Raw genomic sequence first — 19,798 nt, forward strand, 5'->3', positions numbered from 1 at the left:
TGGCCCTGTGGCTCTGGCTCAGTGCCTCTGTGGCTCTGTGTTTCTGTGACTGTCCCTGCGATCCTCCCCTCTCTCAGGAGGCAGCCGGTGCGCAGTGAGCACACCCAGCAGTGCCCGGGGCCGTCTGCCGGCCCGGGACAGCTCCTGCTAACATCAACACAAGCCCAGCGGGTGTTTATAGTGCACCCCGAGCAGCATTCCTTTCCTTGCCTAACAGACACTCTGTTCCACTGCCATTGTTCCCTAATCCCACCTAGGCTCTGACAAATCAGAGCACTGCTCTTTCAGGCAACTTGCCATTGTGCTCCCTTTCCTCTTCATCTGCTAAAATCACCTAGGATGAGCCAGGCATTCTCCTGAGCTCTTTTGTTCCCAGTATTTTCATTAGATCCTTGGGCATGGTTTTGATTATGCGTGCATATGCTCTTACTACAATGCTGTTTAAATAATAACATGCACAGCAAAACGTTCATGTGAGTGTGTTCTAAATTTACTGGTGATTTTTGACTGTAAGACTGCTACGCCTGTCTCTGCTGGTCTCTGGCTGCTGGCTTTTTTTATAGCTGTAACTATTAATGGTCCCAGTGGGTTGATCTTTGTCTGATAAAAATGTCTCTTAAATAGATTAAATATAAGTGACGAATCAACTGTTGTTAGAGCTGCCCTTAACTCCAAGTGTTTACCCCATGTCATCTTATCATTATCTGAGCGACTCAAGTGCAGTCGTAGTGATTGTGATATATTTATTTAAAGTTTTCATTCTTGTGCCAATAACGAGCCTCTAAAACAGAAAAGCTGAGAGTTCTGGATCTGCTTAGCCCTATGGAGTCCTGATGTAAGAGCAAGTACAATACAAAAATAAAAATCAGAATCAGTGGATGTCAGCTGCATTTCATTAATGTGGATATCATTTTCTGTATCTTATTTCATGATCTGATGTTTCAGATATAAACAAATTTACTCAGTCCTGTAAGGAACTTCCTGTAGCCATTGCACAACATCCAGGCTGCTTGAGAGGAGGCCTTTTGAAGAACAGCTTCTCTGTATCTTTCACACTCAAAAAATCCCAAACTTTTGTCAAGATTTTATACCGATGCCAATTCCTCCCAGCAATCACTTGGAGCTATGTATCCTTCATGTGGCTGTCACTAACTCTGTCCTGGTTGTGCCAGGAGATGAGCCCACACATCCTCCTAGCCTCTGGCAGTGGCTCTGTCCCTGCTTTTGTCTTTTTCTTCCCCCCTTCTCTGCAGAGTTTGGGCATTGTCGTGGTTTTGCTGTGACTGGCAGGTTCTGTATCCAGCAAACACCAGAGCCTTCCTGTGATCAGGGCTTGCAAGACTGTGCACTTCTGTGTGTGAGAAACCCTTCTGTGGTCCAGGAGATCATGCAATCCTTGCTTATTTATGGTAAGGAATGGTGTGGGATTCATATTGGTGCATTAGACTCAAACTGCCCCAGGCTGTGCAGCAAGCCTGCCAACCCAAGGTGCATTTCTCAGGATATTTGGGGAGTTACAAGGATGCTTGTCCTTCATCCCTGGTGGTTTCTTGTGTGTGAGTGGAATGTCATTGCCACACAATGCGAAGAAGATTCATCATTATCCCCAAAAGCATGATAAACCCATTTCACCTTATGAAAAATTTAATAAGTCTATGTGCTTTCCTGGTAAATCTCTCCTGGTTGTTATTGGAACAGGAACTGGAGCCATGCAAAAGGTAGAAAGGAAAAGAATCTATTTACAGACACTTCTTGCCTGCTGGCACTGGAAACTGTACACATTTTCAAGTGGGTACAGCAAAGCCCTAAATCTTCCCTGTTTTGTCTCAGAATTCCAAAAGGAGACTGGCCTAAAAGCCTGACTGAGGAATGGCTACTAAAGCCCCAGTTTTTATGTGGATGGGCCACCAGCCCTGTGCTCCCTGGCCTGGATGAGGGAAGCCACAGGGCAGCTCTCATTTCACACTGGGGGTTGATCTGATTGCTGACCTGAACCTCTGACAGAATGTCACACAGACACCTCTGCTGGGAAAAGGTTTGATCTTCTTTGGATCACAGTTTAGATGCACCCAGTGCTAGTAAAGGGTGAGTGAGGGCAAGAACAAGTTTATGAAAACAGGTAAAGTTTCTAACAGTGTGAAAACCTGAGCTGGATCAGAGAAGATCTTCACTCCTCCAGAGCAGTGACAAAGTGGGAGAACCAGATACACACCACAAAACTCAGGTGACAAGGTGGGATTCCTTTGCCTTTTGTTGAGCCCTAGTTTTCTGCTTGAGTGACCCAGATCTTGTAAAATGTATTTATAACAACAGCAATCCACACAAATCCCTCCTGCCTCTAACATGCTTGTGCATGCACGGCCATGGCAAGAAAGTTGGTTCCAGTACATAAGGAAGGATTTTCCTTAGTGAATATGTAGGGATTTCCTGGAAGTTCCACTGGAGAAAAAAAAAATCCCTTCAAATTTTCAGAAGTTTTTCTTAAGAGAATTTTTCTTAAGGGTCCACAATATGCAGAGTGGCCTCAGATGTGCTGTGTGAAGTCCAAGCCTGTACCTGAGCACAGCAGTGAGACCATGAACGTGCAGGGGATGCTCACCTGCCCTGTCAGAGAGCAGAATCCAGCTGCTGGAAAAGGATGGTCCATGGCATATGCATTGCAAACCACCCTTTTGGATCACTCACACATCTGGAAAGAAAGGCACGGAGAAGGTTAGATCATAGACTTTTTCCACAGCAAATTAGTTAACATGAACTGCAGGAAAAAATTATTTGTGAGGAGAACCGGCCAGGAAACCAATTAAAAAAGTGGACTCGAGGGGGTATGCATTCAGAGAAGTGTGTGGGAAGCTGTGTGCATAGCTTCCACTGAAGTCAGTGTCCAGAGGGGCATCCTGGGGGATGGATGGGCCATGAGAAAATGTCTTAGAGCATTGTCACCTTTATCTGGGTGAATATGAAACCTGTCACTTATTACCTGATGACTCTGCTCATAGCCTGGTTAAAAAACTGAGATAAGCAACCAAAGGGAAAAAAAATTAAACCAAATAAAACAAAACAAAAACCAACAAAACCAAACCAAAACTACCAGGACCACCACCAAAATCAACCAACCAACCAACCGACCCAGTGAGGGGCAGAAGGGCAGGCTTCAAATCAATGCTTTATATTTCTGCCCCAAGATTTCCACAGAGCTCACAAACCTTCAGAAAAGTGGGCAAATCTGACTCCATTTTGAATAATAACTAGGATAAAGCAATGAAAAGATTTTGCCAAGGAGTTCCAGTGCTCTCCCCATTAAAATTGGGGACGAATGCATGTGCCTCTTTCCCTGCTTTGTTCCTGATTCTATTAGCAGAAATCGGTGGTGGTTTCAGTAGGGGACAAAATGTACTTTTTAATGACTTTGTTGCTCATGTGACCCAACTCCTTACGCTGATGGTTCCCATTTTATTTTGGGAGGTATCATGTTGTGGTGCTTAAAAGGTAGCTAGTGCTTCCTCTAGTAGTATCTCTTTTGTAAATGAATAAACCCCCTCTAACTCCACAGGAACTATTATGGCACTTTTTCTCTGCAGTAAATTATGACCAAATAACAGAATGTTTCAAGCTCTCAAAGGCTGTAACCAAATACAGCCAGCATTCCCCTACTTTCTGAATCCTGCAGGAAAGCCAAGTTCTCTGTGGTGGCTCAGCAGATCAAGGCACTTACTCATAAGTGAACAAGCATGGTGGCTGCACTGTGGCTGCATTGTGTCGGGATGGTGCTGTCCACAGGTTGGGGTGGGGAATGCTTCAAACTAAGCCAAGCAGTTCCTGTGCCTGAAATGCTTTCCTTGAGAGCACAGAGCCGTTCCAGAGGACAGGCATAGACTGCACTGGTTGTTTTTTGTGTGTCTTGAAGGCCAATAAATGCCTGTATTTACAAAGGACCACGAAACAAACCCTGTGAGAGGAGCTCTGCTGCTGGATGAGCTCCCTGTGCCAAGTGCACGGAGCCTGGAAAGGTCTGTGATGGAGGTCCAGCACAGGGGAGCTGCTGGGAAGAGCTGTCATCATTTGATGCCTTTTAACCACTTTTAAGTTCTGTAGTAAACACGGAGACTGCTGCAAAACCAGAGCAGCAGTGGTGGGGTGCCAGGTCTGCGCTCCCCTCGGAGGTCTTGGGCAGGAACAAAGTTTCTGACTGTGCTGGTTGGGTCTGGGAGGCAAGGCTGCTGCTCAGGACAGCCTGAGGGAGGCCATCAGCTCCTGGTGGGACACTCTGGCCTCATCTCTTTGTAATTCTGGCTCTATTTACCTCTCAAGCTGAAACCTTGTCATCTGCCTTTCAGGAGATTTCAGCCAAGGTAGTCGTACCATGCTTAAATGTGAACCAAGGAAAACCAATTGTATTGCTCACAGTGAAAATCTTTTGGAATTTCTTCTGAGAAGCACTGGCACCTCTCTGGCTCACAGAGGAAAAAAAATGGAAATTGGAAGGGCATCCTCTGCATTGTGAATGCTCTTTTATCACCTTGAGGAGCATCTGGGCATGCTGTAACCCTCTCAAAAATCACACTGATTTAATGGAATCTCCTTCATCAGCAAAAGCCTTTGTTGTGGTTCAGCTCCTGGGCATGAGGGGACTTTCTGTGCACATCCCCCCACCCTGCAGGAGTGCAGACCCTACCATCTGAGCAGGTTCATGCGCATGGAGGCAAAAGACAATTTCCCCACAGCTCCTGCTTAGCCAGGAGCTTGGGAAAAGGCCCTGGGATGGGGTGGTGTAAAGCAAAGTGAGGAGCAAGCTGCCTCTCTCTATTCTAGCTGCTCTTCCTGCTGGGAGGTGGCAGAGAGCAGGAGGCAGCTGGGGATGCTGAGGGGAGACCACAACCCACCAGTGGAAAAGCTGAGATGAAGGCTTGGAGAAACACAAGGCTGTGAGGATGTGGAGAAAGGACTTGCTGAGACAAGAGACTGGTGAGGGAAGGTGCTGTGGGTGAGGTGAGTTCTGGGATTAGCTGGGAACAGGGAGAGCAAGAGAAACAGAGCTGGGAGGACAAGAATGCAAGAGTGCAGCCTTCCTAGAGGTCATACAGTAAAACATGAAATATTGAAGTTCGAGAATCGCTTCTTTTCTCCTCCAGTACCTGGTGTCATGGACATCAGAAAATAGTAGGATAAATACTGATTTTTAAGTCCTGACCCCTGCAGGGGTCTTTGAGACTAGTTAAACATTTAGGATTGAACTGTCTGAAAAACTTAAATCTCTGGGAGATTTTACTGTCCACCATAGGAAAGGCAAAGCTGCTCTATTTTGTCTCAGCAATGGGGATCTTCCAGATTTATTTTCCTGCAAAGCTGAGAGCTCAAAAAAGTCTTGTATTCAGCTTCAGGAATTCTGTAGCACCGACTTTCTGTGAAGCACAGGAGCCACAGACAGATTTTGTAAGGCCTGAGCAAAGGCCTTTCAGAAACACAGGACTTTTGCTTAAACTCTCTACAATTGCAGATTTTACCTACAGGAAACTAGGAAAAAAAAATTACAAGTCCTTAATGGACAGTGGAAGGATTCAGGGGAGAGAAGAGACACTTCAAAATCAGTTTTTCTCTCATGAGGAGGCCAGTCCTGTGGAGCCAAGGTTAAGCACTTGGGTTTTTGGTTTGGTTTATGCTCTTTGGGCCCCTGTCTGCCAAGGCTCATCCTTCCTGATGAAGATTAATTGCCTCTGCCCAGAAGAGCTTTCAGTTTTGGTTCCAGCTGGGATACACTGGTAATCTTGAGATACAAAATTGTCTTTTGAATATATTGCAGTTAACTTCAGTTGTATAAATCCCAGCCTTAGCTGGATACTATAAATAGGCAGGATGTGCAAGGAGGCCAAGTAGAAAATGTGCAGAAACCCTGCCTTTTTTCCTTAGTGCTATGCCTCTTCATGTATAATATTTTTCATCTGAAAGGCAAACAGCATGCACGTGCTTTGTGGTGTAATTAACTGGGCATAATGAAGCGTTGAATTTCACACTTCAGAGAAGTAGATTGGGAAGGATGGGTAATTTTTTTCTCAAATTTTCCTGCTTTTAGTATTCTCTTGGAGGTAGTTTTCTGCAAGATTGGGTAGGGAGCAGAAATACATCTGGTTTATATTATATGATGGCTGTACTTTGGCAATGGAAAAAGATGGCACTTAAAAAAAAGGAAAGAAGAATAAAAAAGAAAAGTTTGGCAACTACAGAACAGAGCAACAATTACAAGAACTATCTTAAAATTCCCAGGATTTGTAATTTATTTTTCCATGCTTGCATTTTTCTGATGTTGCTGGTGTTAAAGGATTGGGACAGAGGAAATTCAGTTGGGCTTTGCAAAGTTCAGATATCTCTGTGAAGAAATTCCCTTTATTCAGGTTGCCCCAACGGCAGCTGCTGGGATTTGTAAGCAAAAGGGATAAGAAGCAAGAAAAAGTGATAGACCATCATTTTTTTCTTGTGTTTTTTTCAGTCAGTGGACATGGAGTCTTGAAGGGGGTCTCTCTCTTAGCTGTTCTCTCTCTTTTTTACCCCCAGGTTGTTCAGCAACTGAGCTAAGTTGAAATAGAACGCTGGAACAAAAATATGTTCTGAGTGATTTTTAAGTAAAAGCTAATGTGAAAATGTGGGAGTTTAGACCAATGTAAACACATTACATTCAAAACAATTTTCAAATGTAGTAAATAAAAAAAAAATTGTTCCTGCTCTTGAAATTCCCAAAGAACACATTTTTCCTTCTGAGTCATGATTTAATTAGATTATATTTTATTAGACATTCTTTACAAATTTTAAAATACTGCTATTATACATGCACAAAGGAAAATCAGTTTGAACAATTGTATGTAGGCATTCATTGAAATCAACCACAAAACAGGGACATTTTATGTCAGTTATCAATGTACTCAATATGTATATCTAAAGTGCATTATGTTACAAAAAATATAGAAAGTCAGCAGCACCAAGATACGTTCACAAAATAAATACACCAGTCAACAAAATAAATTATGGTAAATGTGACAATAATAATTGTCTTAGCCTTAGCCAAAAAAAAAAAAAAAAAAGGAAAATTCACAATAACCAAATGTGCAGTTTCAGAGAGCAATGGGGGGAAAAGGTTTTATTCTGAGCATTTACAATATTTACAGGTAATAAATATTTTAATACTTCCCATATGTTCACTATTACAGAATACTGCAATATGTCTTCCAAATTTCTCTTGCTGAAAATGTCAGCGCCTCCTGCAAAGAAAAGAAAGGACAGGAAAAACAGAAAAATTAATTAATTTTCTCTTCAAATGTGTGGATGTAGAATCAATGGCAAGAGTGCCACGGACTGTAACAGATGTGCCCTCCTAGTAACCATTTGCAATAACAGGGCCTGTTTGACCATGTTACAGTTTTAGACATTTATTCAAGATATCTGTAATGTGTCTCTCAATGCAACTCCTCTAGAAGTGTGATGACCTGCAGTTTGTCACACACTGAGTCTGTTGTACCCTCAGAGGAATGGAAAGGGGCTTTTTATTTTTTATTTAGAGCCTTATGCAAGAAGATCCTTGAGTGCTACAGGCAGAAGAATTGTATCACCCTATGATGAAAGTGCCAAGTGCTGCAAAAGAAGAAAGAATACAGTTGGAGCAAAGCGAAAACAGTTTTGAAGATGTGGAAAAGGAAGTCCTTGTTAATGCTGTGGTGATGCTGTGTTAACTGCAGGGTGTGATGCCATGTTCTGAATACAGCAGTGCCATGGGGCTCATTTGGTCTCTTTTTCCCACTGACAGACCATCCCTTAGGCACAGGGCTGTGGTGTGTGTGAGTGAATGCTGCTCAGGGCTCGCAGTGAGCAGCCCCTTGGTAGCATCTCCTCGAGTGTCTGACTGAGTGAAAAGGCTCTAATCCTGAAACTTTCCCTCTGGGAGCCAGAGAGCTTGGTCCTGAAAGAAAGCAACCATCCCATCCTGTTACCCTCCAGTTCCTGCTGCGTTCAGCCCAGCAATCAGCTGCACCCGATCCTGAGATCTGGGAGTTTTCCAAGGGATGCTGCAGCCTGGTGTGAATTCTCTCCCCATGAGAATCAAGCAGAGCCTGCTCCCACCCTGTCAGTGTATTCCTTGTACTGCAACATGAAGTTGCTCAGAAGTGCTGCAGGAAGATTTTAGGCTTTTTTTCCCTTCTGTCCCTGTGAACAGCACATTTTTTTTTTAAGGTGTTCCCTGGGAAACACCTAAGGGTGGAACGTGGAGATATAGGATGGAGTGGGATTCTCTCTGCTGCAGGACTGATCACCAGAGCTGGGGGTAACACTCCAGGTGGCAAAAGTGTGTGGGTGTGAGGCACAACAAAACTCAGATCCTGGAGAATTTAAAAAGGTTTTCTAAATGTGCACACTGAAATGGAGGCTTCATCTATCATTAGGGAGTTTACTCATTCAAAGGGTTTTTTAGGAAATTAGGTAAGAGCACCTTAAATGAATTGAAATGGGAATATAGCTGGAATGTCCATAGGAAATTACTTTTAAAGTGCCTGGAATGGAAATGCTAGCATGAAACTCCTTAACAATTAGCTAGCAACAATACCAGGGTCCATTTCAGGATATATTCCTATAGGTATAACAACAGCACATAATTCATACAGCATGGCTGTGTATGTGTGCATGTCTGCACTACTCAGGCCTATTCCTAAGAAGGTGACATTTTCAATTTACCCTGGATTTTAGGCTGAAGTTTAAGCTATGCCACATCTTGACAGTGGGCTCTGTATTAATGATGATTTGCAAGCTGTGTTCTGTGATTTGGACCCAGGTTTTGCAAGATTGGCTTCTTCCATGAGATACTCCTTGTAGTAAGTCAAAAGATCTAGAGATGATATTATTGTTGTTTATTTTTTTCAGACCTAAACCCAAAATTTTGTTTTCAAGACTGATCAGAGAGAATTAGCATGAAAACTTCAATCCAAGGTGTTCAGCAGAAAAGAAGCCCAGAGATACAGTGAAATTCATGCTTAAAGTTTACATCTTTTGCCAGCCTCTGAGATAACTAAAAACTCATGTACTAGAAGTTTGTTAGGTTTGTTAGTTCTCCTTGTTCAATCATCTCCAATCAATTATCTGAAATACAGGTTCTTTTTAGGAATCTGTGAGAAATGCTGCATTTGGATGTTGGACTCCACAGTAAAGCTGAGAGTGTTCAGCCATCCAGACACACTTCAAACAAAAAGGCTGAACTGGGAAAATCAACAGGGTTGTACCTGTAGTTACTTTATATATTCCAAAAGATGGCCAACGAAGCACAGAAAAAAAAAAAAAAAAAAAAAAAAAAAAAAAAAAAACAAACAAACAAACAAACAAACAAAAACCTTTCCCTAGGATTTTTTCCCTATATTTTAGATTTCTTTGTGCTTAAGACAGGTGTCATTTACTGGCCAACACAGTCCCTTGATATCTGTTGAAACTGGTTTGTGGTCTGGGCACCCTGATCTGTGGTCTGGGTGCCCAGCCCCGGGTGTTGGTGCCTCCTGTAGATGCCAGCACGAGCTGAGGTGATGGAGCACATTGCAAACTGTGGCTGTAAAGCTTAACCCCAGGCTGGGTGTTAGTAAATTCCACAGCTGGTGTCTCTTTCCAAGGGATTTACTGCAAGCAAGTGGCACTACTCCTATGTCTCTGTTCTGCCAAGGTGAAGGGGAGGAGGACAGAAAAGGGTGGGGTTTTGCTGGTGAAATGCAAACATTCGAGGAGAACTGAAGAGTGGAATCCTTGGCTTTGCCTGCAAGCATGCAGATTTCCACTCAGGCTAGATGACTGCAAGGGGATGAACCACTTGGGACACCTAGGCTGATGTCTCCAGGCCACTGCCCTAAAACTCCTTCACTGTCATGCAGGAGGGAAGCACGTCCCTCCCCCAGAGCAATGCTAAACATTTTTAAGCAGCAATGTAATTGCTTCACAAGCTGGCAAAAGGATGGAGCTGAATTAGAAAGTCCTAATGGCAGGGAAAATTTTCTGGTGAAAGGCTGGTTTGCGTTGTTTGCAGATATTACTGAGAATTTTCCCGTGTTCTCCCCTAAGGTTAAACAGTAAAATGAAAAACTGTAAAGCAAGGTAGGAAAGTTGCCAAAAAGGGGAGGTGTTGAGAGGAAGGAAAGAAAACTTCACCATTTTATAGATGCAAAGCCTTAAATAAAAGTCAAAGCTTTCAACCTGCTGAGGCCCAAGTGTGGGACCAAGATATGAAGTGAGATACATTACAGTCAAAGCAGGAAAGGAAATTTTAGTGGCTGTGATGTGCTTCCTTTTTACAGAAATACCTTCACTTACTACTCAGCTTCAGGAAGCAGATTTGGGCAATAAATTGTTTATGTTAATTGTGTTGTGGGAAAGAAAGGCTCTGTCCCCAGTGCAAAGTGGAAGGGGCACTTACCTGCAGAGAGCACCTTGGGACTGGGCTTGAGCAGCCTCTGCCCAGTCATGAGTACAAAGATCTGCTTTTATTTCCAGTTTGAGCGAGGCCTTGGCCTCTCACACCCAGGGATAACAATTTCAATAAATAAACTGCACGCTCCACAGGAGAGTATAGCAGAATTACCTTAAAGTGTGATTCTGTGTAGTAACAGAGATGTCCAAGGCTGGGCTCTCGGTCACAGCGTCTCCGTACACGCCGGAATTTAGCCAAGCTGAGCGGGTTCGCCTCTTTTTCTTCTCCTGCTCCTTACGTTTCCCAGGCTTTGCTTTCTTTTTCTTCCCTGACGCTTTCAGGGGCTGCTCCTTGTAGGTCTGTGATTTGTTTGTCTCCTGAGTTAGGTATCTGCCCTCATCCTCACTGCCAAAGCGGACGGGGTAGTTCTTGGTGTTGGTGGCGGGCTTCGGGTTCGGCGACACCTCCGAGGTCGCGCGGATCTCCGCAGTGTTGACGCCCTCGATCAGGTTTTGAAGGAATATTCTCCTTCGTAAGTCTTGGATTGACTTGCCCTTGTCATGCAATAGCTGGTGCTCTGATACAGCTCGTTTGCTAAGGGAAGAGAAGAGAGGAGAGGGAAAAAACGTTTAGGGTTTGGTTACTGCCCAGTGCTTGGCAGAGCTCCTCTCTTCTCTAACTCTGGTGGCCACAGTGACCATGAACCAGGCTTGGAGACACCCAGTGAAGTCAGACTGCTGGAGCAAGTCCTGCTTCTTCCTCAGAGTAGCTGCTCTCAGCAGAGAAGGGAAAGACCTAAGTGGGTAATAATTCTCAGCTGACTGATCACACACCACTGGACCTGGAGCTGGATTAGTCACTGCTCTGTTCTAGGAAAGCATCATGACTCTTAATATATCACACTCGAGGCAGTAAAAGCAGGAAGGCAGTTGTCAGAGATAGGAAAATTAAAGGGTCAGATAATGCACCAGGAGAGGGAAAACCCAGCACTTGTACTGGAGCCAGAAGCAGTGTCTATACAGCACCATTCTAGTGATTTTCTTCTGCTCAGTCATGTACTTCAGAAATATAAGCAAGCACATAAAAGTGCATTTTACTCCTACATTTAAATAAGTGCAGTTGCCGGAGTGTAAGGGAAAAATATTTGAATTTGGGTGCCTAAAATACAGGCACTTCAGTCCATGATGAGCTATCCAAGGAGGCAGCCTGAGCATCAACAGAGATGAGCCTCAGCCTCTCCTGTGGATTTACTGCTTGGTCACTTGTGTCAATTATGGCTTTAGATGCCTTCCTTGTATTGCTTTAAGTGTGAACTTTTGAGGCCAAATTTCTTGTCTGCTGTGCTGACTGAATTTTATGCTAACCCTCTCCTCTGGATCTTCTTCAAGAGCATCCTGATTTTTTAGAGTGGTTTTTCCAGAGTTCACCCTGACCTTTTGGTACACTGAGCTCTGCCTTGTTTTCGAGGAAAGGGGAGATGAGTAGCTATCTGTCTTTTAAAGATTTTGTACTGGCAAGGATTGTATTAAACATCTGTGGAAGGAAGACACAAATGGCACCTGGATAATAAACAACCAGAGAAAATGTGAGAAAAGACATGCCTTTTTCTTGAAGTGGAATAGATGCACAGCTGCATGGTGAAGCACAGACAGAGCACAAGCTGGGACTTTAGCTAAGTTCCCATGAATGCAATAATACAGTTTATCCTTCCAACTGCTCTACTCCAGCATGCAGAGTTTGGCTATGGAATCTCTCCTCTTGCATCAGGGTATGGCATGTGACTGGATTCTCACTGGCCAAAGAAATTCCATTCACTGCCGTGCCTGTCCTATAATCATTTGGTCAATTAGTTGGGTAAGAAGTGGTTTCTGCATGTGGGTGAACTGGAAGAAGACACATCACTGTGAGTGAATATTCCTTCCTTCCATCCCCCCCTTCTTTTTCCTGCTATGTTACCAGATTTGAAAATGCAAAATATTTGGGACTGTTCTGCAAGTTTTCTTTCTCAGTCCCCTCAGCCAAACTCTTCAGGTTCATGACTTGGAGCTATTGGAAGTTGGTAATTTCAATAGCTCTGGTTTAAGACCATCCCCTTCAATTTCTGTCTTTGCACTTTTTGAGTATTGGGTTCAAGTGATGGATTTAAGTGATACTACATATCTGTTCTCAGTGCAAAATTCAAACAGTAGCTTTCACCCTTTCCACAAAGAGATTGGAATATGACTGTCAAAATCTTGCTCAAAATCAGCTCTGCATATACTGAGGCTTGTGAGTACAAGCTCAATATTTGAGCAATCAAATATTGTCTGTGTTTTAAGTGTCCCCAAATCAGTTTTGGATTATTTCAGCCTTTAGGACAAATATTTTATGGCCCTCTACTAAATGTCCCTAAACAAAAATGCAATGTGATGATGCTAAGCTGATCCCATATTGTGTCTTTCTCTTCTGTGACCATTAACACAAGCTCATGGTCTCCCCCAGAAGGATTTTTTTGACCAAGAGCCATCCCCAACACCCTTCTCATTAGAGTCAATCTGATTGGCACATAGGCCAATAAACCAGCACCTTGGGCTCCTCTGTGACTGTCTCTGTGCTGGCTGTCAGGCTGTCCTGTGTGACTCAGGTTACATTCCCAGCTTCAGCAGTCTGTTTTCTCAGGAAATCTGCATGGGAAATGCAGTTCTGCTTTCACTTTTCTTGTTCATAGAAAGTGTCTGAAACCTCTGTGCTTTAGGGAGTCTAAACCAGTGTCTCATGTGATGAGTAAAGCTTTCCTACTGCTCCTTGTGAACTACCAAGGGTAATTCCTTCTATCACAGACAACCCAAAGCTGCCTTAATCCTCTAATGTGTATTTGGTCAACTTCCCTGCTGTGACAAAATCTTGACTCTCCAAAGCCTGTTATTAAAGTCCTCTTGATTGAAAGCCTGTTCCATTTTACAGAACTGAAACCTAAACATTTGGTTCCAGTACACACAAGGCAGTCAGAGAGCATTACAAGAGCTGCATCTTGAGTGAGTGTGCATTTCCAAAATAATGCAGGGATTGACGTGTGAGGGGTTGCTGTGCCAAAGAGGGTGGGTTTCTCTTTAAACGTCTGTATGATATTTAGCATCAAGTCTGGCCCCAAATAACATTCTGCTATTCCAGATGATTGTATAACATTATGTAGTGTTACATTTCACATGACTTCTATTACTCAGCCAGACTTAAGGATTACATTTTGCCTACCAGCTCCCTTTGTATGCTCTAGATCAAAAAATCTCCTTGAAACAAAGATGTGGTAGATACACATCTCTTTGACCTTCTCCCTCCTTCTGCTTCAGTTATTCAAACAACTCCTATGTTTGTAAATCGTGGAGAAAGGCTTGCCCAAGAAGACTGATGTAAGAAGTGCTTCATAATGGAGATATCAACAATATCTCACCCACACACTCAGAGTAGGAAGGCAATGGAGGCTGGAATGATTGCATTCACATATTGGCTATGATATGGAAAAAAATATTAGGCTGTTAGGGTTAAGATGACCCACTAGAGGTCCCTTCCACCCTTCTATAAAATGCACCTCCCATCCAAGGAAAAGGATCCTGTACCCAAAGCAAGAGCAGTAAATGCTAAGTTTCCATGTGGCAGGCACTCTTGAGACAAGGATGTTGATGGTTTATACTTGACCAGAGCATCCAAACTAAGTACTAATCCAAGTACACCGTGTATGTATGAGACTGAGTGTCTCATCATGGGGAGAGCAGCAGAAATCCATGACTTGTGACTATCCTGACTTCACGTACTTCCAGATAAGCTGCTCTTTTCAGGCACATTCCTCCTTTTTTTTTTTTTTTTTTTTTTTTTCCTTGAGATATCTAGCATTTCAAAAAGGCAACATTCTTCAAGCTACCACTTTCTATCTCAGAGAGCTGCTCTTATTTAGCTGTTATTATCCTTGACTGTTCATGTTGGGTCTGATCCTAAATTCAGCAAAATAACTGAGGAGGATTCAGTCAGCTCTCTGCATTTTGCAAGACAGAGTGCCCTTGCCACTGACTCCAGAGGGAGGGAAATCTGCTCAACCTATCTCAGGCTTAGGAAAAATATTTTGAACAGATCTAGGGACATGATGCTGCAATGTCTGGACATGATGATAAAAATATGTAATTTCATTTTGAGGCATTACAGGGTTTCTCAGAAGTTCTTTAGCAGCTAAAGCACTTCTATAACAAATAACATGTCTGGAAATCTTTTCTTGGGACAATTTGCTATTGCTTTCCATGGGAGATTTGCTTCAGCAAAGTCTGAAGAACCAGGCCTATGTAATTTTGATTATTTTTGCATGTCTATAATAATGTGCTTCAGTATTCTCATCCATTGCTGGTTTAAGTTTTTGGCTGAGAAAAAAAAATCTCAAAGCCTAAGTGAGTTATTAACCATTAACTCGAGGAATGGTTTGTGGTGATATTAAAACAGGACACATGTTTGAGTGTGGTGTCTGTGTTTGTGCTGTGCCCACAAACAAAACTCCGTGAATGCCACTAACTGACAGCTGACTGGTTTGTGTGTGTGTTTTACATGCCAGAGCAAAGAGGGAGCTGAGAAATGCATTTTCACTGGTTAGCTTACACTTTTCTTCCCCCCTGTCAGGACAGAATGGGGATGTTGGGAAGACCTCTAATCCTGACCTTTACAAACAAGTGTTAGAACTACCCTCACTTCAAAAGAGAAAGAGTATTTCTCTGCAAATCTACAACAAAATTTGGCTTAGATCCAGTTCAGAGTTTCCTAGCCAAGAAAATAACAGCATCTAACTGCACTTCAATTATTTTCTTTTTTTATTTATTTTTGAAACTGAAGTTTGATTCATCTATATAATAGGTCCCAAAAGAAAGAAATAGCCCAAGAACAGCTTTCAGGAGTACAAAACAGTTAAATGTTAATGGGCTGAGAATAATACACTGTAACATTATCAGCAATAACATGCTCTACACAATTTGCTGTAGGAGATTTGTAATAGCTCCCTGCCTGGTGCCAACTTTAGGTGTGTCTGAAGTCACTTCACCTGAGGTATATATCTTTTTTCTTTGGGGTGTTTAGGTTTTTGATTTTTTTTTGTTATTATTATTCTGTGTGTTGCTTAAATGGCAGAGGAAGTGCTATTTGGAGATCTTGTCTTTATGTGTGTAATAAAACATTAAAAGGAAACCCATCTGAAATTGTTTGCTGTGTCATGTTTCCCTGTAAGTTGTGATCGGATTTTCCAGCACTCTTCCTCCAACTTGGCTTCCTTTGGAACTGAATAACAATACAGCCCTCCCCAGTGTGACTGAGGTGTTTCTTCCTTAGAAAATCTGATGCAAGTTCAGAGAAAGCCAGCGAGTTAGAGGTGTGAGGCAGCTGCTCCTGCACCAGTGCAGAGCCTTCTCCTGCACTTTGTGCACGGGCATTGGTATAAACCAGGCTGATTATTTTGGAAGAAGCAAAAAGGTCATTTCCTGAACAGACTGTCTTAAATTACACTATCATTTATCAAAAAATATGCCTCTGCCTCTAAGTAAGACACTGGACTCCGTTTGGATTTTTTTTTCCCTGAAGTGGCAGAAGTCCAAAGAAATTGTTCAGTACTTCAGAGTGGTGATGGCCCTCACTTCTGCGTGTTTCCCCTACCCTTATCAATATTGTCTCCACGCCAGAGCCGAGGAAGTGTCTGCTAGTTAAACACACGGCATTCGGATAAACCGGGATGCTCCCTGCGAGGGTCCCGGGCGGCTGCACAACAAATCACCCGAGTGCCTGGGCAGAGGAGCCCCCCAGCCTTCACACGGCCTCCCCCAAAGCTCTGTGAGCTCAGAGAGCTGCAGAGCGCCCCTGCCCTGCCCCAAGCGCCTCTTGCCGGCTCTCGGGCAGCACCTGGGGCAGGTAACCCCGAGCGGCCCCGAGCGGAGCCGGCAGCGCTGCGGAGCCTCCCGGGCTGCCTCCCTCCCTCCCTCCATCCCTCCCCGCAGCGAGAGAGAATAAAGGGGAAAAAAGAAAAAAGAGAAACTCACAGTCTGCGGCTGATCCCCTCTACTGATCTCCCGTAGGAAGGCACGGAATAGCTCAGCAGGAACACTGCGAAACTCCACTGCTGGAAGAGTTTAGCGAACATTGTATCCTCCGGGGCTCAAAACCTGCAAGCAGAGGGAGGTCAGTCCCGAGGGACAGATGCGCCAGCGCCGTCCTCAAGGAGTCCCAGCTCCGGCTCTACCAGCTCCGAAGCTCTGAAGGAAAAACAAACTTTCTGAGCTCTCGGCTCACTTCTTCCAAACTTCGCTCTGTCTCTCTCCCTTCCTCGCTGTCTGCCTCTCCCTCCCTCCCTCTTTCCCCCCCTCCCTCCCTCTCTGTCTCTCGCTGCCCGCAGGCGAGATCTCTCTGGATATTAGTTCAAAAAGCATCTAGCTCTCATCTGAGCAGGGTTACAGCGGGGTCCGGTGAGCTCCCTGAGCCCTGTTTAGCTCTAGTCCGCCAAGCCACCCTCTCGGGGCTTTATGTTACAGCAGAAGCCCTCTCTGCAGATAAGGAAAGAGTCCCAAAAGTCAGCTCAGCTGCTCCCTTCTCTGCAAACACACACAGACACACACAGACACGGGCTGAGGCGGAGGGGGGATGCATCTCCACATCTGCCTTTCAGTATACCTCTGCAAAAAACAAAGGGTCAGGTTCACGCCTCCAGCTGCCCGAAAGTTTTGGTCCCCAACAGCGACAAGGAGAGAGACAAGCGGTGACAAGGAGCCACAAGCAAAGGTCGCTGTCTATCTGGAGAGCCCGAGAGGTCTGGGAGGAGCGGCGGCCCCGGGAGGCTCAGGGGCTGGGAAGCATGCTTGGCTCGGCAGGTTGGACTGGGCTGCAGCCCGCGATGTTCACACGCCCCGGAGCAGCCTCTGGGAGACCTGTGGGAGGACGGAGGGTTTTGCAAAGAGATGGCGCCCTAGGAACATGTGCGGAGAGAGCGAGAGCCCGGGCGGGATACCCACAGCCACAACGGAGGCTGGGAATCAGCGCTTCCCGGGCCCGCAGTCCGAAAGGAGCCAGGAAAGGCAAACACCCGGCAGCACACGCACTCAGCGCACCCCCAGGGCTCCGGCCAGGCTCTCCGCATCTTCTGCAGCCGCACTTCTCTCTCGCTCACCTTCCAGCTCTCCCTTTTTTGTGTTTACCCCCGGGTCAGCGCCTCCCCTGCCGCGGGGATTCCTCCCATCGGTGGGAGCGCTTTTCAGCTCAAGCCCCACAGCTCTGCCCGGGACTTTCCTCGCACGCACCTACCCTCGCTGCTCGCCGCTCCCCTATTAGCCGGAGGGTCGGTTCCTAATGATGCTAATTGTACGCTAGTGAAGGGAGGGGGGAGCCAAGGGGGAGGGCTGGGGGAAGGACTCGCGGTCTATGAACACAGGCGCTCCTGGCCAAAAAAGTAAACTAGTGGAAAGTTTTCTCCTCCTCTCCCTTTTTCGCCTTCCACTTCGCCCTCCTTCAGCCTGGCCAGGGCTCTGCGAACCGCCGCGTCAAGCTGCGCTCCCGTGCGAGGCGGGCAGCGCGGCGGGGCTGCAGGGACAGGGGTGGCCGGAGCGGCGGGAGGTGGCCGGTCACCCTCGGTCACCTCTGGTCACCTCTGGTCACCCCGGTCACTCCCGGTCACCCCGAACCCCGGCGGGCACCGAGGGCCGGCAGCCCCGCACTCCCCGACGGAGGCACCAAACTTTTCCATCCCGGGACCGCACTTGTGCAAAACCCGGAGCAAACGCAGCCTGCAAGGAGCTGCCCCAGGCTCTGCAAGGGCACAGCCGAGGGGGGCACTGCGCCCCTTGCCCCCACCGCCGGCGGCTCCCCCAGAGGGAACGCCCTGCGCTCCCACCTCAGGTTCGACGGGGTCAGCGCACACCTGGGCACGCCGGCTCCGTGCCGGCAGCATCCCGGGAGCATCCCTGGAGCATCCCTGGAGCATCTCGGGAGCATCCCGGGAGCATCCCGGGAGCATCCCTCGCCCCTCCGCAGGGCTCCCCCCGGAGATCGCGGCGGGGCAGCGGGGTCGCTGCTGGCGCCGCTGACAGCCTGATTTACAGGGAATGCTTTCCCAACACCCTCACAAGCCGCAACAAAACACTGAGGCGTGCCGGCGGGTTGCTCCTTCTCATCCTGCCCCCGAATTAAAGCAGGCTCGCTGGAGAAGGCTGAGGTGCAAAGCAAAGCGTTTTTCTACCTGCAGGTTATTTTAAGTTGAAAGACGCTTGATGCCACAATTTAAAAGCCCAGATTCCACACCACACAGGCAAATAAAACCGACAGCATAAGAGCTGAAATAGAAATCATGCTGAAAACATTAAATCGTTTATGCTGTAAATAAATTCCCTGAACATCTGGTAGGCTATAAATTAAATTGTATAGCTAATAAGCGTCTTTGATTTACACTGCCCTTTCGACTAATTAAAAATAATTGTGAGAGCCCCTGAAAATAACCCCCACACACTCATAGGTGTATTGCTCATGTTAAAAGTAAAAAGTCCATCAAATATTTTCAGAATTTCCTCTCCCCCAGATTTTTTTTTTTCAAAAATACACCAAAAACCAACACACACCATCCCTTACAGACTCAGGAAAAATAAATAGCCTCTATAAAATCAGAATCCTGAAGTTTCTTCACAGTTTATCACTTCACCTTTTCCTTGAGTTACAGCTGTCTGTGCCTCTCAGAGATCACCCTGGCCAACAGTGGTTGCTCTTCTCAGCAATCGCTTCCAAAACTATGTTCTATGCTTAAAAAGAAGGGAAAAGAAAAAAAAATAGAAAGAAAAAAAAAAAAAGAAAAAAGTTAAATAAAAAAAATAAAAAGGCAACACTTTTCAAAAATCCAGTTTACAGATCTTTGATTCTGCCTGTAACAGATTAGGGCTAAATAAAGGGTGTTAAAAGCAGGTGCTTTTCTCCCTTGCTGCTCTCTTTATTATGAAGAACAGAAGCTTCCCCTAATATATATAGTGAGGGAGACCCTTCTCCATTGCTTTTATTGAAAAGACCAAACTTGTGACATCACGAACCACCTTCCTATGGCTGAGTTTGCCTCTGAGTTTGCCTCTTCCCTGCCTCAGTGGGCTTGGGAGGGAAAAAAAAAAAAAAAAAAAAAAAAAAAAAAAAAAAAAAAAAAGAGGGAAGAGAAAAAAAAAACAACACAACCCAACTATGGTTGTGCTAATACGGCAGGAACTGAGCAATGCCAAAGGCTTTTAGGAGACTCATTATCACCTCATGCCCCCTTCCCGCCGAGGGCTGTCATCTGCAGCCACCGGCGCAGCGCTTTGTCACCTGCCACGTACACAGACGGGCAAACTCACGTCCCCTTGAGCAAACTCCTGGTCCCAA

The 19,798-nt window shown here is 45.3% G+C and overlaps 1 protein-coding gene across 7 annotated transcripts; it reads right to left on the reverse strand.

The window, feature by feature from the left end:
• Window positions 1-6,755: 6,755 nt before the first annotated feature.
• Window positions 6,756-19,251, reverse strand: PTHLH (parathyroid hormone like hormone). 7 transcript variants are annotated; one of them, XM_063395363.1, is made up of 5 exons: window positions 17,711-17,745; window positions 17,084-17,337; window positions 16,456-16,578; window positions 10,592-11,014; window positions 6,756-7,247 (listed from the first exon to the last, which is right to left on the reverse strand). In XM_063395363.1, exons 3-5 carry the CDS (start codon window positions 16,554-16,556, stop codon window positions 7,238-7,240), a joined length of 534 nt encoding a protein of 177 aa, XP_063251433.1. In that variant the 5' UTR covers window positions 16,557-16,578; window positions 17,084-17,337; window positions 17,711-17,745; the 3' UTR covers window positions 6,756-7,237. The 7 variants fall into 7 exon arrangements, with proteins under 7 accessions (XP_063251433.1, XP_063251434.1, XP_063251430.1 ...); XM_063395364.1 differs by lacking the exons at window positions 17,084-17,337; window positions 17,711-17,745 and adding an exon at window positions 19,098-19,251; XM_063395360.1 differs by lacking the exon at window positions 17,084-17,337 and having other exon boundaries at window positions 17,711-17,797.
• Between the last annotated feature and the right edge of the window lie 547 nt (window positions 19,252-19,798).

This window comes from Prinia subflava, chromosome 4 (assembly GCF_021018805.1).
Source record: "Prinia subflava isolate CZ2003 ecotype Zambia chromosome 4, Cam_Psub_1.2, whole genome shotgun sequence".
NCBI lineage: Eukaryota > Metazoa > Chordata > Aves > Passeriformes > Cisticolidae > Prinia > Prinia subflava.